Raw genomic sequence first — 18,501 nt, forward strand, 5'->3', positions numbered from 1 at the left:
TTAGCTTAGGGGGAAATTTCCCCACGAGTTTAGATGTTTGGTATTTCACTTTGTGCCTTCACTAGAGCCATGTTTCAACATAAATGAAACTTTGAGTTCAGTCAGGAGATGCCATCGCCTTCATGCACTCTTAGAATACCGCTCAACTGCATAAACAATCACAAATGTTTGCGTTTGAGAAGCCAGTGGATTTGTAGACGTTATGTTCAGATGCCGGTGGAGGAATACCATGCCATCCTCTTCAAACCGCTTCCTGTGGTATAGATGCTTTTCATTTCACCGTAGGACGGCTATCTTTAGTGGCTTTGTTTGGGTGACGGAGGGGCCGGTCCCCAGTCTCCATATAGCGTCACACGCGAATATAGCAAATAGTCAGCACCACAATTGACAGAGCATTATGTACATCAGTGTCCTCTATATTTAGAGAATGCGGAGCATTAGCGTAATCTCAGCAGCAGGTGATTTGCTCTGAGTGCCCCAGCCATGGGTTCATGGAGTGTGCCCCTGAACCCTTGAGAGGCTGGTCTCATGAAGTTAAAGCCCATCGGTGTTTGCGCCCACTTTTCATATTTACGGCTGCCGCTGCTATTTGTGGGTTCTCCGAGGTGATGCCAGAACTTTCCCTCATGTTGTCACCGAACATACCCTGTTTGAGCCAATCGTCACTTTTAATTAAAAAGAATAACTTTTCTCTAGAAGTAAACAGTAAAACAATACACTACACAAGGAAAATGGTCAAATATCGTCAGATACGCTTTCTGTCAAGAAACGGAGTCTTCTTTAATCCCGCTAATAATATTATCAGATGACCGCTGCGTTTAATGTTCACATGGTCGTTAAAAAAGCTGTCATTTGACCTGTGATAGCTGGCTGAGATCTAACACTTGGTATCAGAGAGCTGACCTCCGACCAACATCTTCAAAGAGACGAGCTTAAAGCCAACAGGGGGTGGGGGGGGGGGGGGGGGGTCCTGCTTGTTGCAGAGTGTCCCGCCAGAGTGCTTCCATCAGTTTCTAACTGCGACACTGTGCAATCATCAGGCTCTACTGGATATTTATAGCCCCCTACCAGCTCCAGTCCTCCTTCCCTTCAGCTGCCCACCCTCCCCCTGACCCCCCACACCCCTGCCTGCTGCCCCCTCACTAAGGCTGGTGGTCCCTTCCCTCCTCCCACGGCCATGGTAGAGCAGGCTGACGGATCCGAGCAGCAGGCACAGCCTGTCAAAATCTGAGACAAGGGGGAAGCAAGGCAGCAGAGAGCAAACAAACAGGAACCTCGGCGGTGCTCTTCGCTCCCCTCCATCCAGCTGCCCCTTTCTTTTTTCTTCACCTCTATCCTCCTCCTCTGTTCCGTCTCTTTGATGAAGATCATACCTGGTAGGTAATCGGCGTGTGGTTTGGATTGTGTCTGTGGGTGTTTAGCTTAATTCGTCTGCTTGGCCGCTGGCTGTCGGCGTGTTCTTGGCAGGCACACAGTGCGAACGCTTGTTGTGAACTGAGACGGCACACATACTGGCACCAACGGGACAGAAGCAAACACATTCTCATTTAATCACCAGAGTCTTCAGTTAATGAGATTCTGTGTATTTTGTTAGTATGTGCAGATACGACGCTGGATACAAAATAGAAATGTCCATCCCACATTATTTAGCACATTTAAAAAAAATTTCCCCCCCTCATCTCGAGTCAGTCTGTATTCAAGAAAAAGTTTCAGAAAGTTTTAAGTTCTGACCACTGACTGCATCTGCTGTGGAACCCATTTATTAGTTCACCTTTTTTTAACCTTTTTCTTTTTTTCTTTTTTACTTTTCTGTGTCAACAAAATGCAACACCTGTTCATTGTCCGTCTCCCAGATTGTTGACTTATTTAACCGCCACCTTTAAGCCTTTTCACTTGAGATGTGACACAGGAACAACTGTGAGAATGTTCCACCTGTGATTGCTTTATTAACTCTGATGAACTTCTCCAGAAGTTACCTACTAGCCAAGAATGCAGCACAGTATAATGAGTCACAGATGTATGCATGTCTCATAATAAGGGCAATCACTATATGTGGGTGTTTTTTATGCCGGAATTTAAGCAAAGATAACCGCTTGCTTTATCAGGACTCTGGATCAGTCATTTAAGCATATTTTGCTTTCATCTTTAGGCGGGGTGATTAACTTTTATTACATTCAATAATCTGGAGCATTCATCCAAGAAAGGAGACTTTTTTATTTTAGTTTGATGGTTGTTTTTGTGCCACAGCAAGGGATTGACATTACATTTTTTTTTTCATTTCTGAATTGAAGCTGTTTTTATCGTTTATTTTTTTTCTAGAGACTCATCCCATTGGCTGATTTTGGCCCATGGAGATGTCTGGTTTTATTTCAGGTCCCACCTGCTGATTGAACTTTTTTTATTTTCTTCTAAGTAGTTTACTTTATGAAAGAGAGGGACTGTGCTGCAGGTTCTTTGACAGAGGTAGTAGTCTTAGATTGAACCGATAATGAAGGAATGTCAAGGTTATCACCGCTTATCCGTTGCCGCCAATATCCCTAATCTTTTTCGCATTTTTACTGAATTTAAAAGCTGCAGCAAATTTCTTTTGGTCATCACTGTTGTGGTTGGATAGTAGTGGGAATTCTTAGTTTGTATGCGTTTGATGATTAGGAAATAAAGTTTTAATTTTTAGTATTTGACCCAAAGACCAAGTAGAACCCATTAAGGGAGAAACAATTACGTTCTCTGGAAATTTATGCCAATTGTCCCTCAGATTTGTTTTGTATAAGAACAAAAATGTGTACGTTTTTTTTTCAGTCAATAAACCACAAAAAAATCGTATACTCTGTTGATTGGCTTTGTTATTAGCAAATACTTTATTTAACACAGTTTAGATGTCTCTATAATGTTGTTATTTTCATCTTTTGGATCCCTGCTGCATTTTCTTTCTCCAGACATGTCTATACAAGACAATCATTATTCCTGCACCTATATAGCACTGAGCATTGCAGCCTTTTCCCACACGCTTCAGATGATTAAATTAAATTGGCTTCAAGCCATTTTTGAAAATTTGATTGATCCATAGTTTTCTGTTTCAGTTTTTTTATTCTTATTTTGAGTAGGAATTCAGATCACATCCATTTATGAACTAAGCCTTCCCTTTGATCTCAAATCGAACACATTTTGGCTTCAAGCTTTCTGTTCAGTGCAATGTTACTAGAAAAAAAAATAAAAAACGTTAAGGAGAAGCACATTTCTCAGTAAACACCTCAGGGTGGGAAAAAATGCCAGGAATGAGGAATATCCCTGCTATGCCTATGAGGTCTCTGTGCACCCCCCCAGTAAAGACCCACCTGTTGCAACAGCCTGAACTCGCCTCGTCTTTCCTGAAAAAGCCTTTCAAGAGGCATTCCCCCATCGTGGTGATTTTGGGGCATTAAGTGGACTTTGGTGCTTGAAACAAATACAAAGGTGAAGGTAATACAGCTGATGGTGGAGTGTTAAATGCAATGCTGTAAAGTTAGCTTAGTGTGATTTTGTTATCTGAACAATATACAGAAAAAATGTCCAAAAAAAGTAATGGCTCAAAGACACTCAAAAGTGTGAACATTAAACTGGCTTGTACTGTATTGTTTGTTTTAACTTCTCTTGTTTTTTATGCATTTGTGTGTCTTTACTAACCTTCCTCCCCCTTAATGCTTACGCCTTTTTAAAAGCCTAACCAGGGACGAAGGCTGCAAATTAGCCCATGGCTACAAGCCTTATGTACTTGGACATCGGCCACCTGTTTGGTTGGAATGTTTAATTATACTGTCCCTGTCAAATAAATAAATAAATAATTGCAGCTGATCAGGTTTTTGACAATACTTGTTCAGGTCAAGATGATAAGTTCTTCAAAGTCTAAAAATACTTCCTTAAACACAGTAAATTAAAGCAATTGTTGTAACTTAAGATGTGCCAATAAGATTTCAGATCTCCAGTTGTTGTGAAGCATCAACATGCTGATACTGATTTTAGGCAACTAATTATTTCTGATTAGTTAATAACTTTTTTCTAATTTGCTGCTTTGAGGGTCTTTAATTTTGATAAACAGAAATGTACCAGTTTGTGACAAAGAACCTGATCTGGAGTTGACACTTTAGCGTGTCTTTAGTGTCTCGTCTTGGCAATTATCATAGTTATCATCACCCAGTGTAAACACGAGTGACCTCAGAGAATGTAAACTGTCGCCTTTAAAGTTTCTAACAGGTTGCCAATATTTTCAAGCAAGCATTTAGATTTTGTTGCTGTAATATTTTCAGGTTTTGTTGGATCTGCTGAAATCAGCTCTCGGTACAAAACCACCAAAACTGCGAACGTACAAAACGGGGATGGACTGAAGTGAACAGCACCTGAAGTCAAGTGCTCTGTTCTTGCAGCTTAAATTAACACCTTATATGCCCTCAAAGAAAATACGGGTTCCTTTTTAAACCTTTTTTTCTTCAAACACTGATTCTGAAACAGCTAACTTTGAGTGCACTTCTTTTAGTAACAGCTTAGTAACAGTAACTCATCAGTCCATAACAGAACAGCTAAATGAAGACGTCTAAATCCTTCCCCACACCGAGGATTACCCAAAATACTTTGCCATGACTTTTTAATTTGCGGATACATTATGATGGGAGCAGGTGGAGGATCTTCTATTTAGCAGCATTTTAGTCTGAACCCCTTCAGCTCGGTTAAGCAAACAGCAAGATTATCACAAATGCTTTACAGCAAAGCGGTGGGATTTTAGCAGCTAGTCTAAATCTAATAACTGTAATCTTTATTTGTATGCAGTTCAGACAGTCACAAATGCTTCAGGTCTTACCTTTTCTTTTGCAATAAATGTGCAAAACTATGTTTTCTGACCTTTATTCAGTATTATGTTCAGTTTGCAGAAGTCATATTACTTCTGACAGTTTCATGTGAGACATCATCACCCTGTTCGTTAGTCATGTGCTGCCATGAAAAGTTTTAGAACGTGTCCAGGGTGACCAGTTTAAAGTGTGACTGTCCCTCTGCTATGTTGTTTGTCTTCATTTGAAGCTTTTGTAATACTGTAAGGCCTTCAGCTGTGCTCCTGTTGCAAGTGATTAATGATCTTCAGTCATGTGTGCTTGATAGGTGTAGTCTTTAGTCTGAACATCAGAGCTCTCTGTGTCTGTAAGACCGCATTCTTTCATAAGATCTCATCTGTCAGCCACTGCCAAGCTTTGAGCTGGCAAACGATTCTTTCTCATTCTGAAAATTCTTTTTTTCCTCCTTGAATAAACATTATTAAAGATGCGATGATCAGAATTTTATGTCAGATTTTGGATGTTTAATTTTTCTGAAGCCTTGAAATTCAGATTTTTGTCGATTCCAGTTTGTCTCTATGAACAACAACTACCGTCATTTAGAATGTTGTATTGTTTATTTTAAAGTTCATGCTAACTCTTCTTGAGAGAGCAATAGCCGTACCTTAACTCTGACGTTTCCAATAGGCTGCTAGTATTCACCAATTCAACGTATACCATGAAAAATATCATAATTTATCTTTCCTCTTAGCCGGTCAACAATTCAGGGCTGATCAGGCTAAAACGGGGTTTATTCAAGTGAGCTACCGATCATCAGTGCATCCTCAAATCTAAGTTTTGTGCACAGCGTTCCTATAAATATATTTATTTCCAAATGTTTAATATTGGACGTCGATTACGCAGTTACAACATAAAGTTACAACAAGGGGTGTTATCTACTGGTGATTTTATGTTAGCAGGTTCATTGGTGTTTCTGTTTCCAGTTAACAGAGAAGAGCTAATATTTACGGTACCAGAGATGGCTTTTAAAAGGAAGATGGTTGCTTTGAAATGTAATAGTTTCAGTGACCCAGAAACAAACTCTATGAGGAGAGACCCTATTTTCTCCTTTACGAAAATCGATTAAAAACAATAATTAATAAAACCTACCTAATACACCCATAACATTTTAATTTTCTTTAAAAAAAAAAAAATGCTTCAAAGTCTCGCTGACATTCAGCCTAATATCCCTTCTGCTCATGTTTTACTATCGTAGTTACAGCTGCTGTAACTTATGGTCTGTGCTATTTATTTCTGGGGGGGGGGGGGGTCTGGACTTGTCACTTTTTTCTGGCCACCATTCTGCATCGCGGCAGCTTTGCCCTCTGCACCATTACTAGTTCCTTGTCTCGATAATTTTCTAGACAAATGCTGTAGACTGCTTTACTCAGTCCGAACAGAGGTAGGGCAGGGAAGCAAAACATTCCTTTCTGACAATGTGGGAATGGTGTCCGACTGAAAGGTCATGACGTAGTGCCTTAGTGGGTGAACCTGTAAATACTCTGACACACAACGTGCTTCCATCTGCGTTCCTTTGCCGATCTTTGACCTTTTGTTTCAACGTGTTCCCCTGAACGGTCTAAACCAGCGCCTCATCCCTAACCTCAGGGGCCCAGCGGCTCACGATGCTGTAAGCTGTTTACCTCCTTCCAGAGTTTGGCCAGCTGCAACATCATAATAACTGATTGCAAAAATCAGAGAGAAAGAGGCTTGCTCTGGAACAAAGATATTGAAAGGATTGCAAATGGTTTTGTGCAACTAATCACGGAAGAATTTTAATGCTAGGGTGAATCAGTGAGAAACAGGTTGAACTGATGGCTCTTTGGGCTGGGGAACGTTTTCACTTCAGCTCTCTCCAACAGAAATCAAAACTGAAGTTTTGCGCACAAGACAAGAACGACTGGAAGTTGCCTTTGAACACCAACGGCAACCAAATGAAAGCAGGACCCTCGTACAGTTGAGTGAATAAATAAACAACCTAGCTGCCGCTTACTGTGCTCTGTCTGATTTCCAGGACAGATTACTGGATCTCAATAACCAGGGAATTCATCCCTGACCGCACCGTGGAAAGGTCCACTTCTCATGTCTGTTGGGAATAGTAAATAAGCCAGCCACCTGGAGCCCCCTTAGGGGGATGTTCATGTTAAGCCGATTTATTTCTAGGTTGGACAAGCTCCATGGAAACACATTGGGTCCTTTGCTTTGAGTTGATATACACCGACTGGTCCTCGCTGTTTGCTTCACTGGGTCCTGTCCAAATGCCAGGAGTTGACACTCACAGTGGATACGTTCCCTTTGTGTTCACCTCCATTCATCTGTAGTTTATTCTTTCTCACTTAGGGAACAAAAAGGTCTTAATGTTGTGAAACAGTTCTTTAAACCACAACTTTCAACAGTTTTTTGGCAGATTAAACAATGCAAAATACAAAATAATCATTGATTTTTAAGAGATATTAGCATGTGCATATTCAAAGCATTCAGAAATGTCAGCTTAGCAATATTAGGAAAACATGCGGAAATAAAACTGTCATTGGATGCCGTGATGTTGGGTTTCCATTAATTTCCATCACCAGGAAATCCCAACAACTCTCTTGAGCTTTGGGAACCGGGTCAATAAATTCTGTATTACTTTATATCTGTAAATCTTTCCAAATGGCCAAATATAGTTTTGGGATGGAGAGCATGAATGTGTTGCGTTTGGCATATTATATCCTACCACATTTTGTGTCCTAGCGGCACCATTGCAATCATGATAATAACTATGTTAGTATTGGTATGATAATTTATCTACTGTGCTGCCCAGTTAGGAGCCTGAAACCCAGTGTTATGAACTTGTCTGAGAACTAGACGGATTTTTGGAACTATATTGCAGTTCCGTCTGATGCAATTAAGATGCTGTCGGTGTTAAGAAAGTGATTTGTGTTGCTAACACAGTTAAATTCAGTTTTGTTAACAAGTAACAAAAAATTAAGTATTGAAAAAGTCCCAGTAATTAAGCTGTTTAGATAATTAGATATATCAATTAGACATTTGTATTTTAAAAATGCTTGTAATTTGTGTCTTCATGCAGCACAACAGATCAGCTTTCTGTGTGGCAGAGGGCCTGCAATGTTCTGTAAGAAGAGAGTGCGTCACATGTATCACAGTTTCTCTTTAAAATCTGACTTTGGAATACCTCAGCTGTGCCTGTCATAAACTGTCCCATCAACAGTTTACCATTCTGAGTTCAAGTGCCGGTATCCACGTTTTTCTTTGGCCGTGACTCCAGATCTTATCTCTGGCTACAGTTTTATTGTATCTCAACATCCAATGACTACTGCCAGCCAGAGGCCAAAGGTCAGCTTCAGAGCAGGTGTTCAGCTTCTAGATTTTCCTATCAAAGCTTATAAAGCCCTGAGGAAACTGTAAAATGTAAAACAAATACTTATACACGATGGTAGACAGAGATGGAGTAAGGCTGTCTAGGATTTTTTCTAAATGTCATTTGTTATACAATGAAATGACACACTCACACACATAAATGGGCTTATAATGGTGCGCAAAAGACACGCTGATATGATAAAGAGCTGTTCAAGATAAAACGGGACACTCATAAAAGCAGTTCTTGCTAAACAAAACCATGTGACTAGGTTAAATGAAGGCTGCTATTTAACTTTGTCTGAAATATGCGGCAGAGCAGAATACTTTAGAGAAATATTTGACACTTCTTTAATTATATTCTCTACATGGATTACTTGTGACTTTCATCTAGTTTGTGAGTCAATGGCTGAAACAATATAGTCACACAGTGGAAATTATGTTGAATTACCAGTCTGCTATCTTTCGTTTTGTCCATAATGAAGGGGCAGGGCACACAATCTGGCTTTTACCTGGCGGAACGTAGTTCCTGTTTACACATCTGACACCTTCTGTCTGAAACACAGAGGCTGCTGAGGGGCCCTGTGTGCTAGAATGTCAGGATCATGGACGTCTTTGAGACGGTTGAGCTGGGGATCTTACTGCATGACATGAACTTATACGGAGATCGCCTCAGACACCTGTTCACTAGGATAAGCTTTTCAGGTGAGTGGCGAGGCTTGGCTGTGGTCTGCTTGGGGAGGGGCTTCTTTGTTGATGTGTACTGCTTTCAACATGGTGATGCGGCATCGACGACTGTCTCGAGCTCAAAAACCTTAACGGTGTTTGAGAGTCCCTCCGTCTGAGCTTGGCCTTACTTTTACAATTACTTTTGTACTTTTTACACTTTCTTGTGAAAACTATTCTTTATTTCAAGGGCCATGTGCTATAGATGTTGGAAGTAAAAGGATACGTGCCATCTCTCTATAAAAGTTTCATTCATTAAAGAAGTGAGCAACACAGCACTACGTAAAGCTGTTGTTTCATTTTATAATGGAACGTGTTAAACATTTTGTGTACACAACAACATTTCCTCCTGATGGTGATGCAAAGCAATCACTCTCTGTACGTCTTGCAAGGCACCGGCTTTGACTATACACAAATGATGTTGAACACCTGTCATACTAGCTTTGGAAAATGTCTTCTAAGTTAACTAGTGAGATATATAACTAACTATATAGAGCTAAAAAAACCCCCACCAAAATAGGTTTACTTTTTTTTTTTTTTTTTTTACTTATCAAAGTAAGTTAAGCATGATGTATTAAAAAAGTCAGGTATTTAGTTGTTTTTATCCCATAATTGAAATAGATCTTAAATGGCAAACATAAAGATCTTAAAAATATATTTATATATTATAAAACATTTAACTGCTGACACTGCATAAACCCCAAAGAAGAAAGGAAGAGGTGGGACAACAGTATGTCTGTTTTAACACAGAGCTTTCTATTTCTAGCAGAATGAAATGTCCTTATCTAACATTACAGGCTATATTGTTGTCTTCAACCTAAATTAAAATTTTCTTTACACTTAATAAGTCTAATTGAACTAGTTGTATCACAAGAGTTGGACTCGAGGTTGCCTGGATACGGAGCATTCACTTTATTTTACAGCTAAATCTGTAATCTAAAAATATCCCATTTGTTTTCTTTGAAATATGTCCTTTGTTGTTATCTCTGATTAGAACTACAGTATAGCAACACATGGCCACTGATGTCCATACCGCTGGGAACAAAAGTGTGTACACCCCTCAATGTCCAAATTGTGACCAATGAACCGTTTTTCCTTCCCAGCACCATGCAGTATTTTGTGCAAATAAACAGAACTGAAACATCCCGTCTGATTAACACTGAAAGGTAGAACCTGTACGACTGACTAAATGTTGAATAAATAATAGAGTTGCTACAAACAGTCAAAGTTTTACTTAATGCCATTGCGAGTAGCAACCATCATGAATGCCGATGTCGGGTACCATCATGTTACGACTTTCCGACTTGTATTGCCGACTTTAGGGACCGTCCAAGTTAAATTTTCCGACCCAGAGGTCGAGAATTCTGACTACGGAGGACGGATGGAACGATCTATCATACTCGTCACTAGACATGACGCCTCATGGCAAAAATCCTCCCTGAGGATCTGAAAAAGAATTGTTTCTCTACATAAAGAAGGTCGCCAACTCCCTTAAAATGAGCAGCAGCATGGTGGCCAAGACCAAACAGCGGTTAAAGAAAACATGTTCCACTCAGAGCAATCCTCGCCATGGTCCACAAAAGTAGTGCATGGCTCAGCATCATATCCAGAAGTTGTCTTTTAAAAATAGACGTATAGGTTCTGCCAGCATTGCTGCAGTGGTTGAAAGGTCTACCTGTCACTGCTCAGATCATACGCCACAAGCTACATCACTTTAGTCTACTGTCTTCCCAGAAGGAAGCCTCTTCTGACAGACTGTCCTGTGCATCACCGTTTGCTGAAGACAATACTGGAGGTGTGTCCTGTGGTGTGATGAGACCAAGATAAACTTTTTTGGTTCAGATTGTGGCCACCAGGTGAGAAGCACAAAGACAAGTTTGTCTACACACTGCAGGTCATTAAGGGAACCATGAATCCCAACATGCAGTGTGGCATACTGAAGCAGAGCATGACCCCCTCCCTTCAGAAACTTGGCCCCTGAGCAGTGTCCCAACTTAATAACAACCCTCAACACACCTACAAGACGACCACCTCCTTGCTAAAGAAAGTGAGGGGAACAATGATGGACCAGCCAAGCATGTCTCTAAAACCCTAGACCATGTGCGGGGCATCTTCAAAGGGTAAGGTGGAGGAGCACCACCAGGCCTCTAACATCCACCACCTGCATGGTGTCACCATAGAGGAGTAGAAGAGGATTCCAGTGAAGCTGTGATGAAGCCCAAGATAGTTAGACAGTGCAGGAAAATAATGGTGGCCACACCAAATATATGCCCTTTGGGCACTATTTGGACTTTTCACATAGAAGTGTATTTTCTTTTGTTGCCAGTGGTTTAGACCTTAATGCCTGAATGTTTAGTTATTTTGAAAGGACAGCAAATTTACACTTTTATACAAGTGGTACGCTGACTATTTTACATTGTATCTAAGGGTATATTCCCTCTGCAGGTCTTAATGCTCAATTCCGATTTTTTTCTGAAATCAAATTTTTTTTTTTGTGTTAGGTCGTTCCCAATACTTTTAAAGTGCTGCAGATATTTCACTTCAGTGTGAACCGTGTTTGCGGCTCCAAAACGATCCACGTGGACAAAAGAACAGCATAGTGTCCAACGGAAGCCCTTTATTTTGTCGGAGGGTGGTGAGGAGGAAACGCGCACATAAAAAGAGAGTGAAACTCTGTATTCTGACAGTCGCCCGTCAGTCTTGCTCACTGCTATCCCTTCCAGCCACTGCTGGCGCAAAGTTATTACAAATGTGGAATGTGACTCTCACTGCAGCCACATTCAAAAAGATCAGATACAAATCGGATTCAGGGCCACATTGAAAGTGGCTCAAATGTGACTTGAAAAGATTCGATTTGGCCCAGATGTGAGCGATCCCATTTATCCTAAATGTCTGACTTGGTCTCTTGACCCAGGAAAGATCAGCGTTGGGTCACATTTGCCTGCAGTGGGAACAGGGCCAAAGTGTCACATCTTCAGTGTTGTTCCATGACATAACATATAATAAAATATTTACAAAGATTCAAAGGTGTACTCACTTTTGTGAAATAGTGTAATTGTCCTTCTGTTGTTTAGGCAATTTACAAAGTCTTGCAAAAACACGTTTTAAAGACCTTAAACTTTGAGGGTTTTAATTACAATGTTATGGGATTATGACAGTTAAACATGGTGGTGCCTCATCATGCTGTGGGGTTGCCTTTCTTTAGCAGAGGCAGCAATGCTGGTTAGAGTTGATGAGGGTGTAGATGGAGTTAAATACAGGGCAAAATGGTCCAGTCAAAGTCCAGACTTTAATGCAGTTGAAAATGTGTAGCGATATGTGGAAACTGATGTCCACAGACACTCTTCATTCAATTTGACTTACTCCAAAACACCTGCAGCTGTATGTGCAGTGAAAGGTGGTCTTACACAGGTATTTCCTCAGGGGAGGGAATACAAATCCATCCCACACTGTTAAGATTTTTTTTTCTTCGGGTGGAAAACAATGCATCTTTTTCCTTCCAAGTCCTATGTGTTGGTCTTTCACGAAACAATTTCAATAAAATACATCGACAGGGAAAGGTTAAAGGTCTAGGAATATATTTGCAAGGTACTGTATAGTTAAGTAGTTTAGAATTATGCTATTCTAAGAAACAAACCATATCTGTAAACCTTAAGAACGAGTCTTTCGTGGGTATTTTTATACAACTTGGACGTAACCTAGAAAAATCTCTAGAGCTTGGATCTTTCAGGTGTTTTACTGAAAAAAGGGTCTCCACTGGGAGATTTGATGATAGAATGTTGTCAATCCATCCTCTCACTGTCGTCACTTTGTCTAGTAGACGAATCAGACCCATGGTTAGTTCAGAAATCTTGTTTCCCTGACGTTGAGCGACTGTGGTAGGAAACTGCATGCACTGCAGAAACACATGAACTCCACAAAGGAAGGTGCCAGTTGGCCACCGTGTTGGGCCAGTACTTTCTTCCTGCAGGGCAAAACTCCTGGTAGAATAGAGATCTATTGTTTAACCTTCTTTTTTACACAGACAAACATTTGAACAACTGGACTTCAGTCCTTGTTTTGATGTTAGACCTTTTATTTAAATTTTTTGGAATTGCCATGTCCTGGATGACAATTTCTTGCTTTAAAATAAAAACTTCAATCTTGCGTTGCTGCCATGGAGATCCAGGATGTGCACGTGACGGTCAGGCTGTTGGTTGCGTTTGTGCTGTGTTGCCATCTAGTGGGCAGACTGTGTCCGTGTCCTCCGGCAGCAGGAAAAAGTGGCGTAATATCTGAAAGATGGTGTTTTCCTCTGCGTATCAGATTGGCCAGTTATGAGACTCCTCCATGGCCGCGGCTAAATATACAGCCGTGAGTAAGATTCAGTCACAGTCACCACTCAGCCACATGGTGCTTCCTGTTTGTAGACGTTGACATAGAAACAGAGCTCAAGTTCCCCTTTACTCCACATTCACACACGGCAAGTGTCGAAGTTAGGGACGGTAATGGAGGCAGCACATGGCATAAAGATAAATGAATAGATCACATGAAAAATGAGGAACTTACAGACTGTCATCTAAAAGTTCTCTTCATTGAAAAGTCAGTCTTCTAAAGCTGATGATAAATTATTTAACATTTAGACTAGATCTAGACTTGGGCTTTAGTCTCTACATTGATTTTTTTTTTTTTTAGCTTGATTTGACACAAAAAAAATATTGACCACCATTTTTCATGTGTTTGTATTTATATTTAATTTTTCTGACAAGTTTTAACATGAACAACATGTTCACTCAGTTCGCCTGCAGAGGGAGGCACACGCTCCTTTAAATCTGCTGTGTGCTCACAATACTGAAGCTCACAGACTTTTTCCCCCACATCTCTCTTTCCTATTCAATAATAAAACCCGACTAAAGCACCCACAGGCCCTCTTTTGGACCCCTCCACAGACTCCGCTGAAGCTATTCTATTTTGAAACTCAGCTGCTGTGGGTAATCTGACAGCTTGTTGAGTCTGAGATAAACTGGGTTTTCATACTCATCATCAGATCTATTTCTGAAAACACGGGGGATCCAAGATAACTGGATGTCGTTTCATGCCACAGCTATTTCAAAAATCCCCGTGATTAATAAGAGAAGCCATAACGTAGTGTCCACTTTTAACTTCTGCATCTTCTAAGACAAAAAAAAAAACGTCACATCAAAGGATATCAAAACCTTCATATTGCTCTTATTATTAAAAAAATACAGACTTGGACAGGGAATATGATACATGTTTTACCCATTGTATTCATAATATTCTACCTACCGTGCTTCAAACAAGTATAGATTTAGACTTGGTGGTTTTAGGCTAAGTAACTGAAGGACACAGTACCTTACAAATCGAATCATACTTCAATCTATTTTAAAGGGGATTTATTCGAGACAAGCACAATGTCATGCATCATTTTGTAGTGGAAGGACATTCTCAAAATTCTTTACTAATTCTTTACTAACCAACTATCAGAACAATTGCATCTGCACACTGGACTTGCTATGGCTTTCTTTCAGCAATGACTACCTTTCGTGAAAGCTCGACTTGTGGTGCAAAACAGCAATAGTTAATCCTGTCAATAGTTTCTCCCTCCTGAGCTGCGGATCTCTGCAGCTCCTCCAGTGTTACCATGGCCCTCCTTGTAGCTTCTCCGATCAGGGCTCCTTTTTCCCTGGCCTGGCGGTTTAGTCGGATGGCCACACCCCCGTAGACTCGCACGCTGTGCCGCACTCTTTCAGTTTCAGAACACAGCTCTATCAGAAGGTCAAAGCTTGGGGTGTTGTTTTATAACCTAGCATAGCTTTATCCCTAACCGCTCTGCTGTGTCCCTCGGTCTGCATGACACTGTTTGGGCTCTCTTTACTAGCAAGTTCATTTCAGAAAGCGGTTGGTTGCACTGGACTAAATGCAGGGGCATCAGATTCTAACATTAATGCATTTCATTTAAAAGTCGTCTTTCAGGACACAAGGGTCACCTAACCTAAAAAAGTATTAAAAAAATAAAAATAAAACAGGAAAACAAAAACAGAAGGCTGAATACAAATGCTTGTCTCTGTTCTTAGATTTTTATTTTAAAAATTTACAATTAAATCAACATAAAATACACTTAAGTTTGTAGCTTTAATGTAACAGGAAGGTTAAAGAAACACTTTAGCACGACACTCTACCACAGATGATGGCTAACACCGCTTTTGATTTTTATGAATCCAAACCTTTAGGAGGGGCAATCATCCTGTCAAGGATGACTCTCTGCAAAGCATTCCACTGCTGCTTTGACAGAAATATGATCCAACATGCACCGCGGCCCCTACCTACCTCTCCTTTCTCATCCTACTCCTTTATCCTTTGTACTACTACTACTCTTGATAATGCTGGGTGTTCCTGACTTTTATCAATTTTTTCTCCACGTTGTGTGTGAGGTGTATTTCCCCTTAGACTTTCACCTGAACTCAAGCAGAGAACATTGAGTAACATTATGCGGGTAGAAAAGGGAGATAGAGGAGATCATGGATTTAGGTAACCTTAAACGGAAGAAAAATATGTGTATGCAGCTTTTTCATGTTGTACCAGGAAAGGTGTTTTTTTTTCCCTTTGCGTAAACCCTAGTATTTTGTCTGCAGCTCAACTCTTTCAGAAACCATAATTACACATTCTTAGAATTCTTTTGTTCACTAATTTGTTTGGGTTCTTGTTTCCAGAAGCTTAAACGCAGGTCGCCCTGGACTTAAGCGGCTGCAAGCTCAACCGTGGTTTTGTTGCTATAGATTTGAAGGATTCTATAAAACATTGCAACGGAAAATAAATGTATCTGCTTATTTTTTGTTTAATGAAAGAGATTAGCAGTAAAAAAAAAAACAACAATAACTGCAACACCAAGCAGTTGTAAAGTATGTGGGAAGCAGGAGCCGCCCCCAGGTCGTTCTGCTTATGCAGCATTTCTGAGTTGAAAGGGTATCGGAAAGGTCAAAGCCCGGCAGCAGAAAGAAAAACGCAGGGATTCATTCTTTAAAACCATGAATGCTTCTAAAACTGTCTTTACACCATGCGAGCAAGTCAAACCCAAAGCTATTCTGATTATAAGATTGTAAAAACCATTTGGCTCAGAAGTGCAGCGTTTGAATCTAACCTCTAATTCAGGCTGTGATGAGGCTGACGGTATCAAAATGTTTACTGGATAGTGCAAGAATAACGTGAGGAAAGGAATAACAAACATCCCAATCCATCACGAACAATCATCCAACCACAAACTTTTTATTTCAGGGGGGGGGAAAGAAAACTTTCTCTCGCTTTTTTTTTTTTTTTTTTTTCTCTCTTTTTGCTGCTCTCAAGTCTCAAGAAAGAGCTAGATCGTCCCATCTGGTTTTGATGAAGCCAGATGAGGGAGCAAAGTAATAAGCATGTTGAGAACTTAATGATATGTCTCCTTTTAGAAGGGAAGATCTCATGACTAAGATGTTCCATACTTTCTTTCATTCCCATTTGAGTCCCCCTCCCCTCATCATAGTTCTTCCCATAAGGTTTTGAAATAAATAAATAAATACTGGTGCAGGTCTCCAATGCCAGGCAATAACTGAGAGCTCATTCATCTGGACAATGAAGCAATTTGAAGAAATCCTAAAATTCTTAACACTCTAACTATAAGTTATTGTAAAAGTATTAACACACCTTGAAGCTTTCCATACTTTTTTCCATGTAACAACAATCCGACATTTTATCGGGATTTGGTGAAAGACCAACACAAAGTAGTGCATAATGGTGAAGTGGAAAGAAACGGGTAAACGGTGCGTTTACCCGTCTAAATGCACCATAAACGCACATGCGTTTGCATTTACACCTCTGAAAATTCGATACTACCAAATCAAATCCTGTGCATCCAACCGTATGGTGGAGCATGGCAGTGTTGTCATAACGCTTTTCCTTAGCAGGGACGGCTTGAGCTCCGTTCAGGGCAACGTTTGCAGGAAAACCATCTATAGGATGAATGAGACGTTTTGCATATCAGTGTGCCAGATACAAATGCAAGATTCTAAAGCCATGTGTGATCTTCATTTCACGTCACCATTTTGCAATCCTTTGTCTTGGTCTATCAAAAATAATATAAACTATGATGAAACACATGTTGTAACATGAAAAAATGTGAAAACGTTTGGACGGCTCTAAAGGTTTTGCAACGGCAACCTGTCCGTACTAAATTCAGTGAAATTCCTTCCCTGGTTTAATGGCCTGCCTACATACCACACCCTAATTCCGCTGCTTGCCTAGACACTGTAGAACTACGAAGGCGTGTCTCCAATTTTTGCGAACGTGGCTTAAAATGAGTCAACACACAGTCGTGTGCGCACACATGCAGGTCCACACACATCCCCTTCGCACTGAGACATCGGGTGTCTTCATGTCCACACAGGCTGTGCTGCAGATTTCTGCGCTCAGGAGAAGATAGAGTGCTCCTTAATTCCTCTTAAACCAAGACGAGGCAGGGTGGAGTAATGGCAGATATATGAATGCCCAGAGGAGCAGGGTGCAGCGAACAAAGCTTGTACTCTGGCTTTCAGCACATGTAGTCACTGTGTAGAAGCCCTCTGCTGCAGGGGGCCGTGAAAATCTGCAGCCCCAGGGCTGCAACTACTGTATGTGCAGAAAGACACAGAAAGCAACATTTTCCATTCACATTAGGAAATTGTGTTTTTTTTTCCTGTTATCTAATGAAATTTTAAACTCATTAGTAATTGAATACACTCAGCAGTGTAACTGGTGGACATATTGATCCCTGCGGAATATACAAAGTGCACCATGTAAAAAAACAACAACATCATAGCCAGTTTCATAAATAACCTTTCTAGAGTTTCTTATTGCTTCTTTCAAGGAATTGCTAAAAAATGCTGGCTTTTTCAGAAGTCTAGTCAATCAAAATGCACCACCCATCTATCCATGCATTGTGTTCCACTTGTCCCAGAGCGGGTTGCAGGGGCACCAGGTCCAGGAGGGAACCCCAGACGTCCCTCTCCCCATCGACACCCTTCAGCTCATTCTGGGGGACCCCAAGGCGTGCCCAGGCCAGACGGGATATATTTTCCCTCCTGCAAGTTCTGGTTTCTCCCCAGGGTCTTGTCCCAGCGGGACGTGCCTGGAAAACCCCCAAAGGGGGGGCACCCAGTGGTGCATCCTGATCAGATGCCTAAACCACCTCAACTAACTCCTTTTGATGCAGAGCGGCTCTGCGTTGAGCGTCCCCCCAGATAACAGAGCTCCTCACCAAAGGTCTAATGGCTTTTTGAGGTTGTCACAGACCAAAGTCGACAAATTGTCATCTTTGATTGAGGCTCTAAATTGGAAGTCTTCCGTTGCACTGAGAGAGATGTCCAAGGGTGGCTACTGTTAGTGTCTCGCGACCAAAGATAGCCTGCAATAAATATCTGACAGTGTCGGATATTTAGAATGAATGTCTCACAGTTTGACAGCTACTATGACCTACGTCTGCTAATCTGAGCCGTCTTCACCAGCATGTCAGATTGCACACCAGTCACTAACCCATATCCTCTTTCATTATCATTGTCATACTGTGGTGGCC

The 18,501-nt window shown here is 40.8% G+C and overlaps 1 protein-coding gene across 14 annotated transcripts in view; it reads left to right on the forward strand.

The window, feature by feature from the left end:
• The window catches only part of LOC105933390 (plectin), a 146,149-nt gene that overhangs the window by 80,309 nt on the left and 47,339 nt on the right, over positions 1-18,501 (forward strand). The window contains exon 1 of one of the 14 annotated variants that reach the window (XM_036129903.1): positions 1,202-1,376. The exons of the other annotated variants lie outside the window; for them this stretch is intronic. Within the exon in view, the coding sequence (XP_035985796.1) occupies positions 1,361-1,376 (16 nt within the window). The 5' untranslated portion in view covers positions 1,202-1,360. Of the gene's footprint in view, positions 1-1,201; positions 1,377-18,501 lie in introns of those variants that run through there. 14 annotated transcript variants of the gene reach the window in all.

Source organism: Fundulus heteroclitus, chromosome 3, assembly GCF_011125445.2.
Source record: "Fundulus heteroclitus isolate FHET01 chromosome 3, MU-UCD_Fhet_4.1, whole genome shotgun sequence".
NCBI classification, from domain to species: Eukaryota; Metazoa; Chordata; class Actinopteri; order Cyprinodontiformes; family Fundulidae; genus Fundulus; species Fundulus heteroclitus.